Raw genomic sequence first — 18,819 nt, forward strand, 5'->3', positions numbered from 1 at the left:
TGCACTGAATAATTCCTGGAGATCCTGACGCCGAGGAGGAGTGTGGCCTGTGAGCGGCCCATTCACGCCTGGATTTCTATAAATACTTTACTATGTGGCACTAAGAAAAACTTCAAGCCCTCCCCCTACCCCCCCCCCTTCTTCTTTTTTTTTATTTTTTTTTATTTTTTTTTTTATTTTTATTAGTGCTACATAATATAGTAATTGTGCGACTAGAAGGTTCCTCCTGTGCCTGCCCGGGGTTCACAGGCCTGGGTGTGACCTCGCGCTGCACCGGCTGGGTGCAGGAGCCTGCTGCCGTGCCCGGGGACCGCTGCGTTGTGGCCACCGGGGCCACCGGCCTCACCAGGGGGCCACAAGTGGCCCGGGGCACCCCCAGCTCGGAGCTGGGGGCTTGGAGCCCAAAGGAGGCAGGCTGGTGGCATTCGTGTCCTCATCACGCTGCTGGGAAGCGGGTGCCTGGGTGCCAGCGAGCTGCGGGGAGGTGGCTGATGGCAAATCCACCCATGCTGCGTGTCCCCCGTGCGATGCAGCCGGGCTCAGCTGGGTTCTGCCGCTGGCTCTGGGGACGCAGGGTGCACGGCGTGTGACAGCGACGCGGCAGATGGCGCCCTGCCATCGCCTAGCACGAGGCTGGTGGCCTGCAGAGCTGCTTGCGTGGGGCTGCGGGGTGGCTTCCGTGCTGCATCTGCATCCCCGTGCTGCATTTGCATCCCTGTGTTGCCCCTTCGCATCCGTGCGCTGCGTCTCCGCATCCACGCGCTGCGCCTGCCTGCACGTGCTGCATTTCTGCACCCGTGCGCTGCATCTCTGCGTCCCAGGCACTGCAGCCCCGCTGCCCCTGCCCCTGCTTCGCCCTGGCTGCAGCCTCCGTGGCGGGGATGCTCCCGAGCAGCAGGGCAGATGCCAGCGCCGTGCCGTGCGGAGGCGCTTTGCGCCCATCAGCGGCACAGCCAGAGGCACGTTGCAGCTGTCACGCAGTGGGGTGAAAGGGGAGCTTTCCCCCATCGCTGAGCATCAGCCCTTGTCCCCTGAGATGCTGCCTGTCCCCTGACAGTGTGGGTTTGGAGCAGGGACATGCCTGGGGCAAGGGATGAAGGAGCAGAGCCAGCGGGGTGCTGCCCGGTGCTGCGCAGGGAGCAAACATCAGCAGTGACAGCAACCTGCCACGGCTCAGCTGCTCCCGTGATTTATTGCTTAATCCCTGGCAAGGGTCGCTCTTTGCCTATTTATTTATCATCTTGCTGCGAAGCCTGTTGATATTTGGTGTTTTTGTATCCACCTCAGCTCTCGGAGTCACGGGGTTGTAGGAAAAGGCGAACCGGCTGTAGAGGGTCGTGGGGTCTCACCTGGCTCCTGGCAGCTTCCCACAGCAGGGTGCTGATGGCAGTGGGGCTGTGAATGCCAAGCAGAGACCCTGAGAGCTCCTCGTGCTGCGGGCACACCTCTCGAGCTCTGCCCATTTGGGGTTGCACACGTGCTTTGTATTTGGTGCGGGTGCCCTTGGACTAAAACTAGAAGTTGCTTGCTCAAAGTGGTGCCGTGCCATCTTCTTGTGCCCACATTTCCCTGACACATCCCCTTCCCCAGCCTTTCAACCCCCAAATCTTTGCGTGGCGCTGCTCTGCCTTGCTCTCCCCACCATGGAGCCCGTTGTGCATCTCCCCTCTCCAGCCTGCCCCGCACCCTTCAGCGAGGCTCTGGGGTGCTGGGGAGTCCTGGCGAGGGGCTCTGTCCCCGCAGCGAGGTCCCCGTGTCCCGGTGGCACCCCGTGGTGCAGGTGGCCGTGCCCCACGGTGCTGTGCCCCAGCCGGAGCCGTGGGACCCTTCCCCTGGCTCCGGGCAGCGCCGGCCCGTCTGCAGGCTCCTGGGGGCTGCTGCCCTCTCTGCCTCTCACCGGGGCGTGTTTACGGCTCGCAGGGAGCCGGCCTGCCCCGATTCCCCCCCCCGTGCCCCTCATTTCATACATCCACATATATCCATACAGCATTTGATACTGGTTTTTATGGGCATTTCCATACGTTTTACAGACACAGCCATTACAGAGCCAGGTTTCACCCGAGAAACCTCAGGGGAGCGGCGCACTGAATCGCCTTAGTCTTGGCCCCAGAACAAGGCTCTCTTCTCTCCCTCACCGGGGCTGCCGCTATCAGCGCGGGGAAGTGTGGCAGCACCGGGCCCTGCTTTTGGTCCCCGAGTCCCCCAGCTTCACGCTGTGCCGAGGAATTTTCCACCACCTGGGTGAATCCCTCTTTGCTCTCCCTGCCTGGTGCCGCGGGGACCTGTCCTCGCCGCGCGCCCATCCTCGGCACAGCCGTGGCATCGTCCAGCCCGGCTCTGCCCTGCCTCTCCTATTAATAGCAGCTCCCCTCGCCCCTTCCCAAATCTGCCGGCAGCCCGGGGTCCGTCCCACTCTGTTTTCCTCAGCAGGTCCCGAAAGCAGGAACCATTTGTGGCTTCCCCGGCCGGCGCGTCTCAGCTTGGCCTCCAGCGGGTGTTATTTTCTCTGCTGTTTACTGTTCTTCTGTGGGCTGTCAGGTTTCCGCACCGGGGGAAGGCTTGTCAATGGGGTGAGGGGGGGCGGCGAGTCCGCACGGAGGGGCTACGGGCATGGGGGGGGGGCCCGAGGAGCACAGACATGGCCTTTATCGCAGCCTAAGGGATGTGTGGCTCATAAATCCGACCCAGGCAGATAGGGGATAAATCATCCCCGCTCGGGCATCGGTGGTTACCCATGGTTAGAAATTAACTTTGTGTTGGATGGGTCCCAGGCCGTGGGATGGGAAGGGGAGGCTGCTCCGGGCACTGTGCCTCCTGCCCGGCCCCCGGGGCCAGGCTGCAGCCACGGGGGGCAATTAGAGCCCCAGCTGATGAAGCCAGAGGATGCTGCGGCTGAACCTGTGCTGTAGGCACCCACGCCAAGTGGCACCAAAGCCCCCAGACCCTATTTCCCATCCCCTCTCCAGCTCCCTGTTCTCCCATCCCAGAGCTCCTGGCGGCTCCACGAGCATCCCCAAATCTCCCCGCGGCACCGGGACGTCCCGGGGGGCTCCGACGAGCGCGCCCACCTCTCGTCCTTCTGCTCAGCCCCCTGTGCCCACCGAGGGGGACGAGGGGCAGGGCTGTGTGTGGGGACAGCCCTCCCACTCCAGCAGCAGCCAGCTCGGCTGGGCTCGCCCCTGGCCCGCTCCCTAATAGCTCCCCAGCTTTCCTTTCTAACGAGGCTCTAATTGGAAGCCGGTTGCGCTTCCCTTCCCCTCTCCTCAGAGCTCTCCAGTCCCAGCGCTGCAGGGCGATTAGGCTGAGGTTTGGTGTTTTTTTTTTTTTTTTTTTTTTTTTAATATGGCAGAATTATTTTGGAAGGGCCAGGATCGTTACATGACGGGCTTCTTGAAAAACCCCAGGCTTCGCCTTTCAGACGGGGCCTTTTCAAGTGGTTTTGCACAGTACACGTCTCTGGGCAGCGACCGTCTCGAACAGTTACTGTTAATTATAGATGCCTCTTTCCCGCTCGCCCATTACTCAAAGGATTTTTGTGTGTTTTAACAGTGTTTTACATCAGCCTGAATAAGACTCTATTCACTGTTTCCGAGAGCTGGAGCTCGGGCATCCCCTGCTGCATGTGCCGGGCTCTCCCCTCCCTCTCGTCCTGCCCCCCGGGGCTGGGGACCAGGCGGCCGCTGGGGGCTTTTGGCACTCGGTGTTTTTTCAGAGCCCCCCGAGCGGTGTAACATCACGGGGGGGTGGTGTTGCCTCCTGCTGACCGAGGTGGGTCCTAGGGGAGATCTGCGTGCGCCCCGGGGCTGCGAAGCCCCACCATTTCTTCCAGCTGGCCTCCTGCGCTCGGCCCTATTCCCATCAGAAGAGCTCGCCTCTTCTCCCAGCCAAGCTGCTTCATCCATCCCTGGGGGCAAACTTTGCCCCAGCTCCCTTCCCGGTCCCGCTGCCGTCCCCCAGTGCGCTGGGCTGGGCGTAAGGACCCCTTTCAGGGCTCTGTGGGGTGTGAATCCTCACCGCAGCGCACCCCACGGTGCCGTTTCTATCCCTACCCCTCATTTCTCAGCTCCCCGTCTTCCTTCCCAGGGGCTCAAAGCCCAACTCTGCTTCCCAGGGGCAGCTCTGCTCCAACACCCCGCTGGCCCCATAGCTGCTGGGGCCACCGAGCTGGCTCTCTTGGGCACCTCAATACCTGGTGCCAACGTCACCGTCGCAGGGAGGGCTCTGCCACCCGGCACAGCACACTGGGAGAGGGGGCAGCCTCCAGGCAGAGCCCCCAGATAGGGGGGGGACACGGTCTGGGTACCTCGGCAGCCCTCGTCTCCTCCAGCTCGGCATATAGGGCGCTGTGGTCAGGCCCATTTATAAAGCTGGTAAATATATCGGCAGGGTTTGTGTCCCCTCCAAAGGTCAATATTTGTGCAGAGTTTAATTTTAACTTAACAAGCAGTTGTTTGCAGAGGCTGCCCTGTTTGTGTGTGCGTGTGTGTGTGTGTGTGTGTGTGTTTTCCTTCTGTGCTTCCCCGCGGATCGATGCTGGCGGGGAGGCGTGCAAGGGGCGTGCGTGCGTGCGTGCACCCGCTCACGGCGCGCGGGGAGGCTCCGGGCTGGGGGAGAGCAGCTCACGGGCACTGTGGGGACAGGGGGCTGTGGCCAGGGCTATAAATGCAACCCACAGACCTCTGCTGGAGGTGGCGGCGGGCAAAAATGTGCCCCGTGTGGCTCTCGGCACGGCAGCAGATGGGGACGGTGGCTTCCCAGCCCGTCCTGCCCGGTGCCGCAGGCTCGGTGCAGCCGGGCAGCCGCACGGCCCCTGGCCTTCCCCTCGCCGTCCCCTCGTGAGCCCCTGTGGCTTTTGTGGCTCTCGCCCATTTTTCTGGCAGCCCTGAGCTGAGCGCGTCGGTCAGGCCGGCACTGGCTTCGCGCAGGGCTCGGGGTCCCAGCACCGCTCCCATGCTCCAAAAAAAAAAGGCAGGGAGCTCGTGTGCCTGCCCTTCTAGCCAAAATCTGGTGCCACGAAGCTGTCTCCATGTCCCCAGCTGGGACCAGCAGGGCTTGGGGAAAGGCTGTGCGTCTCCCTGTCTCGCCTCTCAGCCTTCGGCACCCACGATTTTGGGGCAGGAAAGGGGGGACATGGCCAGGAGAGGCAGCAGGGCCGGGAGGGAGCTGCTGGGGCTCCGTGTTTTGCAGCCCGCCTTGTGGGCGCTGAGGTTTGGTTTCCTCCTTTCTGCTCTTTTCCTCTTCCTCGCCAGGCCCCGGGGCTGCCAACCTCGAAGGGAGAGCGGGCTGCGAGGGACGGGGCAGGGGTAAACACGGGGCTGGGGCCGGCCAGGCGGTGGGTGACGGAGGTGAGCTCATGCCCTGACGTCAGCCCTGTGGCTTTGGGGACAGCCGTGGTTAGGCTGCCCAAGGAGGGGCGGCTGTTTTCCTGCAGCTCCGCCGCGCGCTCCCGGTGCCCGTCCCTAACTTATAAACCTTAATGGCCGGTTTAAGAGGTTCCTGCCATGGGCACCTTGTTGCCACTTTTAGGTTTTTAATTTGGAAACTTTCCCTTCTGTGGTCGGGGGAGGAAGGACTCGGGTCCGCTTTGGGGCCGCTCGTCAGGACACGCGGGTGCCGAGGAGACGGTCCGGGAGGGCTCTGTTCCCGGCACCGGTGCCGGGTGCTGGGTCCCAGGTGCAGCAGGGAGAGCCCTCCTGAGAGCATCCGAGCTCCTAGGTGGCACTTTGCAGGCCTTGCTGTGGCTCCTGGGAGCCGCAAGGCAGAGAGGACAGCTGGCTTGGCAGAATTTGCACCCCGGGGATTGAACTCCCCCGGGGTGGGCACCCGGAGCGCTATAAATAACGCGCGGAGCCGGAGGAGCAGAGCGAGGAGTGGCCCTGGTTTACCAGGGCGTTCATACCAGGGCTTTCAAGTGGTTCCCATGCATCTTCCCCGCCAGCCATTTGCACATCTGCTCTCCTGGGGGGGCCGCAGGGCGTGCCGGCGGGGAGGTGGGCAGCGCTCAGCCCGCGGGCAGCCCCCGGTGCGGTGCCACGTGCGCGCCGGCATCGCGCCGCTCGCCAGCCCCAAAGCAGCCCTGCCTCTGCCAGCCCTGTAATTGATTCCTGCTCTCCTGCTCGGGCTGGGGCCGTGGATGTGCAGGCATCCGCTTTTGGAGCCGTGTTTTGAGTCTCGAGGCGTTCGGAGAGGTTCTTCTCCCAGCCTTGGCTCATGGGATCTGGGGGGGACCTTTGCCTTGCCCAGCTGGCAAAGATCAGGGCCACGGGGAAGGTGGGGTTTTGAGCTGTGGAGGAGGACTTCCTAGCCTGGCGCTTGGTAGGAGATAGTAAATGCTGTGGCACGTTAAGGATAAGGTTAAAGATAAACCAGTTATCAGGCTGGAAGGTGGTGATGGCGGGGAGAGTCACCCAAGCACGGGGAGCTGCGAGCAGGCGCCCTGGATGCTCCCCACGGCCCTGTTCTGCAGCGCTGCTGCTGACAAATAACGCTGCAGTGAGCGAAAATCAGGGTAGAAAACCAGCTGAAAATGGCAAGGCTTTAAAAAAAAAATAGAGATATTTGGGCAACCAGCACGGTTTTGCTGTCCGGAGATGGCAGGGGCAAGGCAATGCGGAGCGCAGAGAGCGGCGCGCAGAGAGGGCAGGGGCCGGAGAGCAGGGATGGGAGTGGGGTCGAGAACAGAAAGCAGGGAGCCTCGGCAGCCCCGGGCACTGGGACAAGCCGGGAGAGAGGAGCAGGGAGGAAACGTCCGCGCGGCAGGAGGAAGAAAGGCTGGCAGCGCTCCAGGCCTGATGCCGGGGTGGGTGTGATTTCCTCTGCGCTCCTTTCATGCGTCGCGAGGATTGCGCAGCAGAAGGATGCTGCTGGCCCCGGGGGCGAAAGTCTGGGTCCCCCGGTCGCTAAGAGGAGTGGGAACATGCTCGGGGACCCGGCTCGCAGCTCCCCAAACCCCCTTGTGCCCCTCGACAGCCCCGCCGGGTCCCCATCCCTCTCCCGGAGGGCGAAGGTGCCCTGACAGGCTGTTTTATTAGCAGCAGGTGCCTGAAACCCAACCCGCGGCCCCGCGCTCCCTCCTCTCACCTGGGGATGAACCCGGGCGGGGGGCACGGCTGCACGGGGCCAGCTCCCCCCGGCCGGGAAGGGTTCCCCCTAGGAAGCAGAGCGGTGCCGGCAGCCTGACGGGCTGCTCCTGCCGCGGGCGACAGGCGCGTAATGCGTGATTTCACAGCAGCGCCGTGCTGGGCTCGCCTGGGGCCATGATCTCCCCCGTTCCCGGCTCTGTCAGCTGGGATTAGGGGCAAGATTTAGGCTGAGAGCCCTTTGCTGCTGGCTGGAGCGATGCCGGGGATGGGAAAACCCAGCCCAGCACCTGCGGTGCGCGGCAGGACCAGCACAGCTCCCCGGGCTGCCTGCAGCAAATCGAGGCGATGCTGAAAGGAGGCAGCTGAGGGCATCCTGCCCACGGGGGCCACTCGTCACCCCCCCGTGCCACATATCCAGCCCCCGGGCAGCCCTCCTTTCCCCTCCGCCCTCGCGCCGTGTCCCCGCAGCCCTGTCCTCTCCCAGCATCGCTTCCTCCTCGTCTCCCTGGACCCTGGCGCTTGTTGGCTGGGCTCCTGCAGCTTTGACTTAAGTTTACGGCGGGCTGGAATGCAGGGCTGCTGCTGGCCTCCCTCCAGCCTAAACATCCCCACCCCGTTGCGCGACACGAGCTGATAAGGGCGAGCGCTGCGAGCGGGCAGGTATCTCGTGCCCAGCCCGCGACCTTACAGCCACACGGCCTTGGAGGCTGGCATTTATCTCCCGCGTGCGCGCCGTCTCCCGGCCCCGAGAAATGTTCTCAGCATCCCCGGAGCTTTCGCCCCGGGCCAAACCCACACGCACGTTGCCCGAGACCGACTCCGAACAGGCTCCTTTGATGAGCGGGGCTTAAATATATATTTGGCATTCCAGCGGCAGCGTGCCGAGCGCGGCCCAGGGTGTGAAAGTGTTTGCTTGACAAACTCCGGGGGCTCTCGCCTCTCTGCTGGCCCTGGGGACTCGCAGGAGAGAAATGTCAAGGAATTTTTCACCTCGCTGCTTCGCTTGGTGTTTTTATTTTGTTTTCCTGCCGGGAGTGCATTTTTAGCTCTGGCAAGCGGTGCCTGATGGGCAGCCCCAGAGCCTGAGCCCCTCCTTCACCGGGACAGGTACAGAAAGGGGCAAACATCACCCCCTGGTCCTGCTGGGGAGAGGGGACGGCCCCACGAGCCTGCTGCTGTCACCTCCCTGCTGGCCCTGTCCCGTCCACGGGCACCGTGCTGCAGAGGCTGGATGTGGGCACCGGCAGGAGGTGCCCCACAGCCTTCTCCAAGGTCCACGGTGCTGGAGCAGGGGGCTGAGATGTCCCACACGGGGAGGAGGAGGAGGAGGAGGAGGAAGGCAGAGCCTCCCCTGCCCATCCGGGGACCTGCAGCTCTGGGAAATGGGGAGGGGGCTGGCAGCAGATTCGGTTTCAGAGCCCGTGTCTGCGGTGCCCGCTGCAGCGGGTCGGGATCCTGGGCGGCTCTCGGGGAGTCTCTGTCTGTGTGTTCCCAGCTGTCCCCGGCGTAATCCCTCCCGAAAGAGAATCCCCTGCCCTGCTGCATCCCCCTGGTCTGCCAGCAGCGCTGCCTGGCCCTAAATCACCCGCTGCTCCCAGCCTGAGGGATGCTCCCGCCATGGAAATGGGGGTGCCGTCCCCCAGGACAGAGCAGAGGGAGGGTCTGGCCTCTGTGGGGCAGGGCTTGGGGCCCCCAGGGACTGTGTGTGAGAGACTGGGATGCCGGGAGGCTATGGGGTGAGTTTTGGTGCTCTGGGGACTGCAGAACAGGGATCGGTACCCAGGGGGATTTGGGAGCAGGGCTTGCTTGGGATGCTGGGGTCTGTGGGGCTGAGATTTGGGTATGGGGGGACTGCAGAGCAGGGCTGAGGTCCCCGAGGGTTGTGGGGCAGGGGGCAGGCTCTGTCCCTGGGGCAAAATCGGGCTTGGCTCGGGCTCCCCGAGGTTTCCTTCGCGGCCCAGTGAAGAATTGCTGGCTTGTCTGGCGGAGCGCGGGCCCGTGGATTTCCTGGGCAGCGAGTCCCTTTCATGTGGCCGCTCGCAAACTCTCATGACATCACCGGGGGCTGCTCCTCCCGGAGACAAACCCGGTGCTTTTTAGGGGTTTGCCGCCCCCTCTACCCACCCCCTTCGCCCCGGCCTGTGTGTTTTGGCCAGGGGGGGACCCGGGGAACCGCGTCCAAGAACGGCCGCTCTGGCACGGAGACGGCACGCGGGCAGGGGGAGGGCAGCGCGTCCCCCTCGCTGAATAAACATGGGCTGGCCGGGGCTGGAGGGGGCTTTTCCAGGCTGGACCACACCCCGGGGGGCTATTTTTTGCCATGAATGAAGGGGCTGTGTGCTCGCCGGGCAGCCTGGCCTCCTGCCGCTGCGCCGAGAGCGAGCCCGACACTCAATCCTGCTGCCTGGCCGGGGACCAACATCTGCGCTGAGCAGCTGGGCACCGCGGGGACACCTGGGCACCACGGGGACACCTGGGCACCTGCACGGCTCAGCGCTGCCCCTGGGGACACATGGGCACTGTCCCCACCTGTAGGGGCATCGCCTTCCAGCCCCGTGTGGTCACCATGCAGAAGGGACACCTTCCTCACCGGGGCACTGTCTGGAGGGGACACCTGCCCCCTTGTCCCCTCCCCGGGCCCCGTGGTGCCGTGCCGGGCACGCTGCTGGCTGCACAGGAGGGAAATTGAGGCTGCCACCAGGCAGGGGGAGGTGGCAGTGACTCAGTGGCGGTGCCAGCAGCGGTGCCAGGGCTGCCGGGGCGCGCCAGACCCAGTCCTGCCGGCCCTGTGTGCCCGGTGAGCTGCCTGAGTCAGCCCGGGGGATTTGCCCTGCTGCTCCCCCTGCGTTTCCTGCTGCGGTTTCGGGTGAGGACGGGGCAGCGTCCCCAGGGGTTGCCCCTCCGGCCGGGTGCGCCCGCACCTGGGAGGAACTGCGAAGCCACCGGGGCAGGGTGGCCCCTGCCTGCAGCTCAGCCCGGTCCCGAACGCGCCCAGATTCCCCCCAAAGCCCCTAATCTCACTTGGCTCAGCCCCAGGCTGCTTCCTCTCCGAGCCCTGCTATCACACCTAATCCCCTGCGTGGCGAGTTCGGGGCCACGCTGGGTGCAAGGTCCCCCTGGGTCCCCCTCGCCACCCCCAGGTTTGGCTTTCCAAGGGGTTTGGGGACTGCTGTGCCCGTCCCCCCGCTGCTGGCACCGAGCTGTGGCTGTGCTCCCCCTGCCCCTTGGGCAGCCTCGCAGCCCCCGGGGGAGCTGTGAGTGTTTGTTGCCTGTCTTTGCCGGGTGGAGCTGGGGTGCAGGATCCCACCCGCGGCCGTCCCTTATCGCCGTGTGGCACCCATGTGATTCATCAGGTGTGGCTCCGTTTCCATCACCCCACTTTGCAGGAAGTTTCCTGGCCAGTTCCCCCGTGCGCCCTGAGCAACAACAAGGCAGGATGAGCTGGCCAGCCTTCCTGAGAAACCCTACAATAACAAACCAGCGCAGCGTGTCCAGCTTTCCTGGACAGACAATAATAAACCGGCGTGAGCTGGCGTGCTTCGCCGAGGAACCCGACCACAATAAGCCCGGGTGATGTGTCCACCTTTGTTGAGCAACCCTCCGGCAACAAGCTGGCGCGAGCCACCCGGCTCCCTCGCAGAGAGGGGTCCCTGAGCTGTCCCCTGGGAAAAACTGGGGGTGCCCGGCCAGCAGCTCTCCATGCGTCCTGCTTCGAGTCCTCCCAAGTCCTCCTGCCCCGCCAGGACCTGATTTAGGCACCTCCTTGCCAGGCAAGCACCCAACTCACGGGCTGGGTGCCCCTGGTGCACACCGTGGCTCCTCTCCGAGCAGAGCGCAGCGTCGTGCCGCTTGGGGAGGAGCTGCAGCAGTGCCTATACCCTACCCCTGCGCTGCCACCAACCCTCCTTTTCTCCCACATTTGTCCCTGGGAGCTGGAAGAGCAGCGGGAGGGGAGGGCAGGGCAGGGGCAGGACCCCCAGCATCCCCGCGGCCTCCCCGGCGCGGCGGCGGCGGCACAATGCGGAGCCCCCTGGGCGCGGGGTCTGCGAGAAAGGCTGTAACCCAAGCCGTGAAAGCAGCACGAGAGGGGGAAAGAAAAGGGTATTGAGCGGCAGGCTGCTGCGGTCGCCGGCCAGCATAGACCGCCGGTTGTTAAGCGGGTGCCTCGCTTGCAAAGGCTGCCTTGATGAAGTGTGAGCCGGCACTTACGGAGGGACGCGGGCAGGCATCCTCGCTCCATCTTCCGCTCACAGTGCCGCTCTTTATGCGCCTGACATTTGCTCGCTGGAAAGGCCCCGAAAATCGGGGGAAAGGAAAACATCACCCGCGGCAGGGCCCGAGCAGCTCCGGGAGGAGCTCCGGGGCCGTGCCGGGGCTGTGCCGGGCCGTGCCGTGCCGTGCCGTGCTGCCGGGCTGCCCCGGCTTCGCCGCCCGCTCTTCCCCGGGGTGACCCCGTCACCTCTCGGCAGCTCCGGGCTGCCTTCCCCAGCCGGCACAGCCGCTTCCTGCCAGGTGTGCGAGGTGCTGGCTCCGTGCCTGGGAAGCCCTGGCCATCCTGCCCCTGCCTGCGCTGCAGGAGGGACGCGCTGCTGGCTGCTGCGCCGCGTCCCCAAGGGCTGGCATGGCACGCGGTGCTGGGGGCTGCGGGGACAACCCTTGGGCAGGTCCCTCAGATGTCCCCCGCCGGGTTGTGCGGTGCCCGGGGCGTGCTGCAGGTGGCTCTGAGGCGGGGAGGAGGGCTGGAGGTGGAAAGGGGTATCAGCATCCAGCCCCCAGCCCTCCAGCTGTGTCCTCCCGCAGGTGGGATCCCTCGGTGTTGGCACGGGCTGGGCAAGCGGCTAGCAGAGCTCACTCCTCATCTCTCTGCATCCCAGCGTGGATCCCAGGGTGGATCCCTGCCCAGTCTGCAGAGGATCACGGGCGGCGATGCCCAGCGCGCCACGGGAGCGCACAAAGCCTGCGGCAAGGGAAGGTGACAGCAGCGTGGCCACCAGGCACAGCAAAACCCCAGCCCTGGAGCCATCCCCCTGCCCTCCAGGGGCTGCTGCAGCATCACCAGCCCCTGCATATGTGCCAGCAAGGCAGCAGTGGCTGTGCCCATCACCGGAGAGCCAGCGTGCTGCTCCCAACCCACTGCTCCACGGCACCGCCAGCCTGGGGAAGCCGTGCACCCCCCCCCCCCCAGGCCCACACCCCTTGGCTCCCAGCCCCGGCAGGAATTATTAAGTGTGCCCCTGTGGAGCATGTGCTGAGGCTGGCCACGGGAATGTGGGCAGATCTGACATACAAGCCACAGCAGCCAGGCTGTAATTTCCAAGCGGGCCCCGTTCGCTCTGTTTTCCAGTTAAAAATATATTAAAAAATAGGAATGTGGGGTTGGGAGCAAAGAATGTTGGTAACCGCTTCGAACGTCTGGTGTGATAATGAAAGGGTCAGGCCCCGGCTTTGAGCACGACCGATTTAGACTCTGCTGCTTGGCACCAGCACGGGGGGGGGGGGCCCAGCCAGCCTGCAGCCCCGTCCCAGGGGTCGGTGCTGCTCCTGCACCGGGGGCACGGCGCGGGGCTGGGGGCCGTGAGCCCCTCGGCCACGCTGTCGGGGGCGCATCCGAAGCCCCAGCTCCCCGGAGAAGGGAGTCGGGGCAGGGTGGGCGAAGCAGGACGGCTGGGGATGGGTTTGGCACCCTGCCTGCTGCTTCCACCTCGCCCCACCACCTCCCCGGAGCAGAGCCTTGGGCTGGGGGCACCACGCGAGGTTGGGTTCATCTCCCCACGAGCGCAGCCCGATGCACATCCCATTCCCAGCTCGGGGCAGCCCCCCCTGGCTCGGCTAATCGCGGTTCAGCCCGTGCTGCCGAGCCTCCCGTGCCGGTGTCGCAGCCTTGAGTGGCTCCTGATAGCGGGCACGGCGCTCGGCCTTGCGGCCAGGCAGTCATAACACCACCAGAGGTCGAGCTGCTGCCGTGCCCCCCGCCGTCTCCGCGGGGGGAAAACCCTGCAGGCACCCCGCTCCTGCCTCTTCCCTGCCTCGGGCGTTGTGTTTATCCTGCAGAGAAGGGATGGGAGGAAAACAAGGCGCCGGCAGCCAGGGCTGAAGGCGCAGCGGGGACGACTTGCTGCAGCAGGGTTTGCTCCAGGGATGCTCTGGGGCTGTGGGGTAAAAAGGGAGGGCAGGTGCCCGTCCCCAGGGCTTGTCCCCTTGCTTTGGGGACACCTCCTTGTCCCTCTCAGCCTCCGGGGCCATCAGGCGGCCGGTGGCTGGCACAGCACGCTCTGCTCCCTGCCGAGTCAGGGCTTTGCAGGGGAGCTCTTCCAGCCCCGCTCACAAACCCTTTTCCCTTGGGGTCTGCGCCAACGCGGGCGAGCTCCGGCAGCCCGATGGCTCGGAGCTGGCCAGTGACTCCCAAATTCCACCCCGAGCTTGTGGTAGCCACATTTAGAGCCGAGCCCTTCCCGGAGGCATGGGCAGGGGGTGCCCTGCACCTGCGGCCCCGTTTCCCACCCGGGGACCCCTCGGCAGGGCAGTGGTGCCCAGGGGCACTGACCCGCGCGGTGCTATCTGGGACGCTTTGCTCGCCCCACCGCCGGTCCTGGCTTTTCCTGGGAGCTGCTGTTTGCTTTTCTCTGAATTATGGCTCCTGCCTTTGATCTGGGCTGTGTCGGCCACCCGATGCCAGCCCCTCTGCTGCCTTTGAAGTGCAGTCGCCTTCCCGGCACCGGGCGCCTGCTTTTGCACCCGCGGGTGCAAGTTTGGCACCGTGGGGCTGAGCCATCAGGGCTGGCGCGTCCCAGGGGTGTCCGAGGTGCTCGGCATCCCTCCTCCTCCCCGGCACCTTGTGCTGCTCGCAGCTCGGAGGCCGGGCAAAGCCGAATCGGGAGGTTTGCCCTCTGGCTGGCAATCCCAGGGATGCTGGCAGGGCGCTCGCACCAGAGCATCGCTCCCTCCTGTGGCAGCGGGCAGGGCCACAGGAGGTCCATGTGGAGATGTTAGCCAAAAAAGCAGACCCCAGTGGCATTTGTGGCCTGATGCTGAGCGTTTTTTGTGCCTCTGCTCCCAGCAGCAGGGCTGAGACCTGCGGGGAAGGTGCCTTTCTGGCCACCAGCACTGGCATCAGCTCCCTGCCCGGCGGGGAGCACTGGGGGGGTCTCAGCCTGCCCTTTCTGCCCTTGGGAAGCCGGGCGCACGCTTTGGACTCTGGCCTTGAGTGGGTCTGAGCGTCCCCATCCCCTCCCCGCTCCCCTGGCCGGGAGAGGAACCGGCCTTATCTGTTACACTTTGTTCTCCTGCTGTCTGGGTGTGGAGCCCGGCAGAGATTAGTGCCAGACCTTTGACACGCACAAACACGCACAAACACACACACACCAGTAACCACGCTCGCCAGGGAGCCCGGCTGCACACGCATCCCTGTGCACACTCGCTCACTCCCTTGCACAGCTGCCCGTGCACATCCCTCCCCGGAGCCCTCCCTGCAGTGCGCAGTGGGCACCCAGCACCTCTCCATCACCATCACCTGCACGAGCTGGGGCAGCCGCTGGAGCCACCGGGGGGGCTTGTGCTGCACGTGTAGGGGATGGCTGTGGTGAGGCAGGGCCTCCTGGTCACCACCACGTGCCCGGGGTCCTGCTCGTCCCCGAGGCTTGTGGTCCTTATCGGCTTATCCCCGCTGGGGAAGCCACAGCCCTTCCCGTGTGATCTTATCTCCGGCGGCGTTTCATGAATGGCTTGCAGGCTGTGGCCGTGCTGGCCTCCTCCTAACGGGAAAGCCGCAGGTGTGTGTGTGGGTCGTTTCCCAGCCCGGCGCTGGCGGCTGGTGACGGTGTCCCCCTCGCTTTGTCCCCGCAGAGCCTGCCCCAGATCTGCGGTGCGGGGGACGGGCAGGCGTTCGCCTCAGCCCTGCGGCAGCTCTACGCGGCGGTGATGCTGCAGGAGGCCAAGCAGGCTCGGAAACGGCACCACTCAGGTGAGGAGCTCCTGGATGCGAGGCGGGGGCACGTTTGGGTGAGCCCCTATCCCCGGAGAACGGGAGCAGGGAGCTGGGTTGGGGGCAGCCTGCCCCTTGCACGTGTCCCCCTTTGCTTTGGGCCGAGCTCCCCTCGCTCCCGGTGTGGGTTTGGGCACTGCCACGTGCTCCCTCGTCTCAACCCCAAATTGCATCTCTTTGCTCCTGGCACCAGAGGACGCCGAGGGCCCGGCGCCCGCTGCAGAAACCTCAGGGCACCCCGAGCCGCCACCACAATCCCCGGAGGATGAAACAGCGCCTGCGAGCGAGGGAACCGCGGTGAGCACGGTGCTAGGAACAGCCTGGCCGTGCCAGGGGCCTCCAGGTTGGCATGGAAAAAGCCACACTGTGCGCTCCTGCTGGTCCCAACACCCAGTTTTTGCCCCCCACACCGTGCATCCCAGCCCCGTGCCCGTGCAGGGCAGGCTGGGGGGGTTCAGCTCGCTTCCTACCGCGTCCTCCCCCCTGCACCCTGGTTGCGCACACGTGTGTGACGGTGCACATCCACCACATGGGGGTGGGGGGGTGTCACTGACGCTGCCTCCCCTCTGCCCCCAGCTGACCTCCTCCCCGGCGCAGAAGCCCCGGCTGCCCGCGGCCAAGGCCAAGCCGAAGAAAGCGAAGGGGCTCTTCGGCTGAGAGGTCGCTGCCACCAAGCGAGAACACCTGCGAGAGGCAGAGCAGAGCACGGCGCATCCTCCGCCTCGTCCGCACCTCCCCGGGGACGCTGCTGGGGCCGTTCCCCGCTCCCGAGCTGCCTCCAGATGGGGACGTGGGCACCTCGTCCCCCCGATGATGTCTCAGGATAATTTTTTGGTGCCTCTCCTTGGGTGCAGCTCCCAGGCTGCCCACGCTGGACGTGAGGGGAGCGGGAGGGTGCTGCTGCAGGGGTGCCAGCAGGGCAAGGAGACAACGCAGCCTGCTCCCGTGCTGTTTGCATTAAAGGGCTGTGTCTGGGTGACGTGTCCTCCCCTCCTGCTCTGTCCTCCCTCAGCCAGCAGTATCCAGACAGGGGTGCTCGTGAAGGAGATCGCTGAGTCCTGCCCCTCCATACCCCATCCATCCATCCATCCATCCATCCATCCATCCATCCATCCATCCATCCATCCATCCATCCACCCACCCACCCTCTAACCCTTGCTCTCCTCCTCCAGCCCTTGTGTCCACACGCATCCTTTGGAGCCGGGATGCCGCTCCTGTGCCCAACCAGGTCCCAAAATAGCCAGCCAAAAACGGGCAGCGCCGCGCACCGCAGGGACCCCTGCCCCTGCCTGCCCCCAACTCCCCGGGGCTGGGCTGGCCGCAGCCTCGCTGCCTGCTCTCACGGGCGGCGAGGGGGAAACAAAAACATCCGGAGCAGCCCCCGTGTCTGTGGCAGGGGAATGAAAGGGCCTTTGCAGGGCCGCAGCCGGCCAGTCCCAGGGCGAGAGGTTTTTATATTTCCTCTCCGAGGGAGCAGCGTGCGGGGCAGGGTGGGTGGTGGGAAGGGGAAGCCGCGGGACGGGGAGCTTGTGCTGACAGCCGTAACCAGCTTGTGTCATCTGCCAGCATCTTACGTGGGGAAAAAAGCACCCAGGAGCTGCCCCCCACCTTGGACAACCTTTGGTTTGGGGCTTGGGGCACGGACCTGCTGCAGGGACAGATCCTGCCCCGCTCCCCCAGGGGAGGGACGGGCTGCAGGAGCGGGGATGAGGGTGGGGAAAGCAGGAGATTGGAGCTGTCAGCGGGGAAAAAGAGCTCTGCTGATGCCCCCCAGCCCCCAGCCAGGGCAGGGCAAGGACCCCAGCCCCCGTGGCTCCAGCACGGAGCCCACCGGTGCCTGCCTGGCCCAGGTTGCCGCCGGCCCCCGGGAGTGTCACCGCTCATTGTCCCATCCCGTCCCGCTGGGGTCTCCTGCCCTGTCCCCACCCCTCCTCCTCCCTGGAGCCGGCTGGATTTGAGCTCCCGACACACATTAAAGGCCACAAGTTCGGCCTCGGCCTCCATAAATTTGATTCCATAAATATTAGTTTTCGCAGGGTTTAATGAAGCCGTTATGCCGGGCACGGCCCAGCACCCCGACCCGTGCCCTTAATAAGGGCTCTGTGGCCTCGATTAAAGGGACCTTTCAATCGCTGTCAAGTATTTTTAGAAAAGGAAAAGAAAAAAAAAAAGAGAGAGAGAGAGAGAGGGGAGAAGAAGACGACCAAGGCAGCGAATAGGGAGAGGAAAATCCCAAACTCGTTTGGTGCAAAAATAGAGAAATAGCACCACCTAGACTGCCTGCAGCACCCCGCTCCGCGCCCGCCCCGCGCTGCGCCCGGCTCCCGGCAGCCCTGCGGGGCCTTGGCCAGCCTGAGGGGTGCGGGGATGGGGCTTTGTGGGGTTGGGGGAGAAGGGTTTGGGGATGGGGACCCTTGTGGGTCAGGGAGAGAGGGGCTTGGGCAAGGTGAGGACGCAGCCGGGAGCGGTGCGTGGGGACCGGGTGTCCTGGTGGCGTCTGAGAGTGGCCGAGGGATGCTGGAGGTGCTGGGGGTTGCAGGGATGGAGCCCGCATCCCTCCCAGCTCTGATTCCTCAGTGATTCCTCCCCGTGCCCCAGTGCCAAACCCTTGCCAGGAGCAGAGGGGCTGCTCTTCATCACCAACAGGGGTCGATGGGCAAGAGTGATTTCGGGTGTCCCCATGCAGGAGCCCTGCAGTCCCTGCTGCACGGGGACACAGCGGGCTCTGCATGCAGGGGACTGCCACTGCTCACCACGGGCAGATGCAGGATGCTGCCCTGCATGGGCGGCAGCCGTGGTTGCAAGCCAAGTCAGCTCCCCGTCCGAATTTGGCTGTGTCAGGTCTGGAAGAAGCAGTCCTGGGTCCCTGTGGGGAGAGGGTACCCGCAAGGGTGAGCACGGCGGGGAGCTGGGCTCATTTCTCATCTCATGGGCGAGCAAAGCAGCCCGGGGACCTTGCAGACTTAACCCAGGCTCTGCTTGTCCCGTGCCTGTGGTGCACGGAGAGCTGTGCCCTTGCTGCAGCCCCAGGGAAGGCAGAGGCGGGGATGGGGAGTGGTGCCGGGACAGGTCTCTGCTCTGCCTGTTGGCTGCCTGAGGATGCTCTGCTGGAGGAGCCAGCCGAGGAGGAGATGTGCAAGTGTTGGACGTGCAAGTGTTGTGGCTCTGGGGGCTGCTGGCCAGCCCTCACTGCTCCATCACCTGTGATTGCAGCAGCAGGACATGCGAGGTGGCCGGGCTTCACAGAGCTCTGGGCACAGCTTTTGGCTGCGTGGCTACCGAGCACAAAACCCAGATGGAGAAACCTCCGGCCAGCTTTGCTCCTGCAAGGGAAATGGGCTTTTGGGGCTGCTGGGCTGCAGCATCCCAAGCACACGGGTGCTGCGGGCTGCATCCCTCTTACCCAGATCTCTCGGTGCCGATGAGGCCAGCGCAGACCTGAGGGCAGAGCCGAGCTGCGGGCTGGGCTGCTCCAACCTGGCCTGCCCGGGTACCCCTCGGAGCACCCCGCGCCCCGTGCCCACCAAAGGGCACGGTGTGAGGGGGCATCCCCGCGAGGGCTGCATGTGCGGGGATGTCCCGAGGTCACCACCTCACCTGGGGACAGCCTGGGGAACCAGCAGGGTGCCCGCAGAGCCCTGCCGGACCCCTCCCCAGCGCACAGCTTGGGGAGAACCGGGGGGGCCCCGCGAAGCCTCGCTCCTGAAATCAGGGTGTTGTATTTACTTTCCCCTTTTGGCAGCTAGAAGGGGAAGC

At 64.9% G+C, this 18,819-nt stretch overlaps 1 protein-coding gene across 1 annotated transcript in view; it reads left to right on the forward strand.

Moving 5' to 3' along the window:
* NHEJ1 (non-homologous end joining factor 1) overlaps window positions 1-15,895 on the forward strand; it is a 28,883-nt gene extending 12,988 nt beyond the window's left edge. The window contains exons 5-6 of the mRNA XM_032190550.1: window positions 14,925-15,042; window positions 15,640-15,895. Coding sequence (XP_032046441.1) covers window positions 14,925-15,042; window positions 15,640-15,890 — 369 coding nt within the window. The 3' untranslated portion in view covers window positions 15,891-15,895. The remainder of the gene's footprint in view (window positions 1-14,924; window positions 15,043-15,639) is intronic.
* Window positions 15,896-18,819: the final 2,924 nt, after the last annotated feature.

The sequence above is a fragment of the Aythya fuligula genome, chromosome 6 (assembly GCF_009819795.1).
Source record: "Aythya fuligula isolate bAytFul2 chromosome 6, bAytFul2.pri, whole genome shotgun sequence".
Classification (NCBI taxonomy): domain Eukaryota; kingdom Metazoa; phylum Chordata; class Aves; order Anseriformes; family Anatidae; genus Aythya; species Aythya fuligula.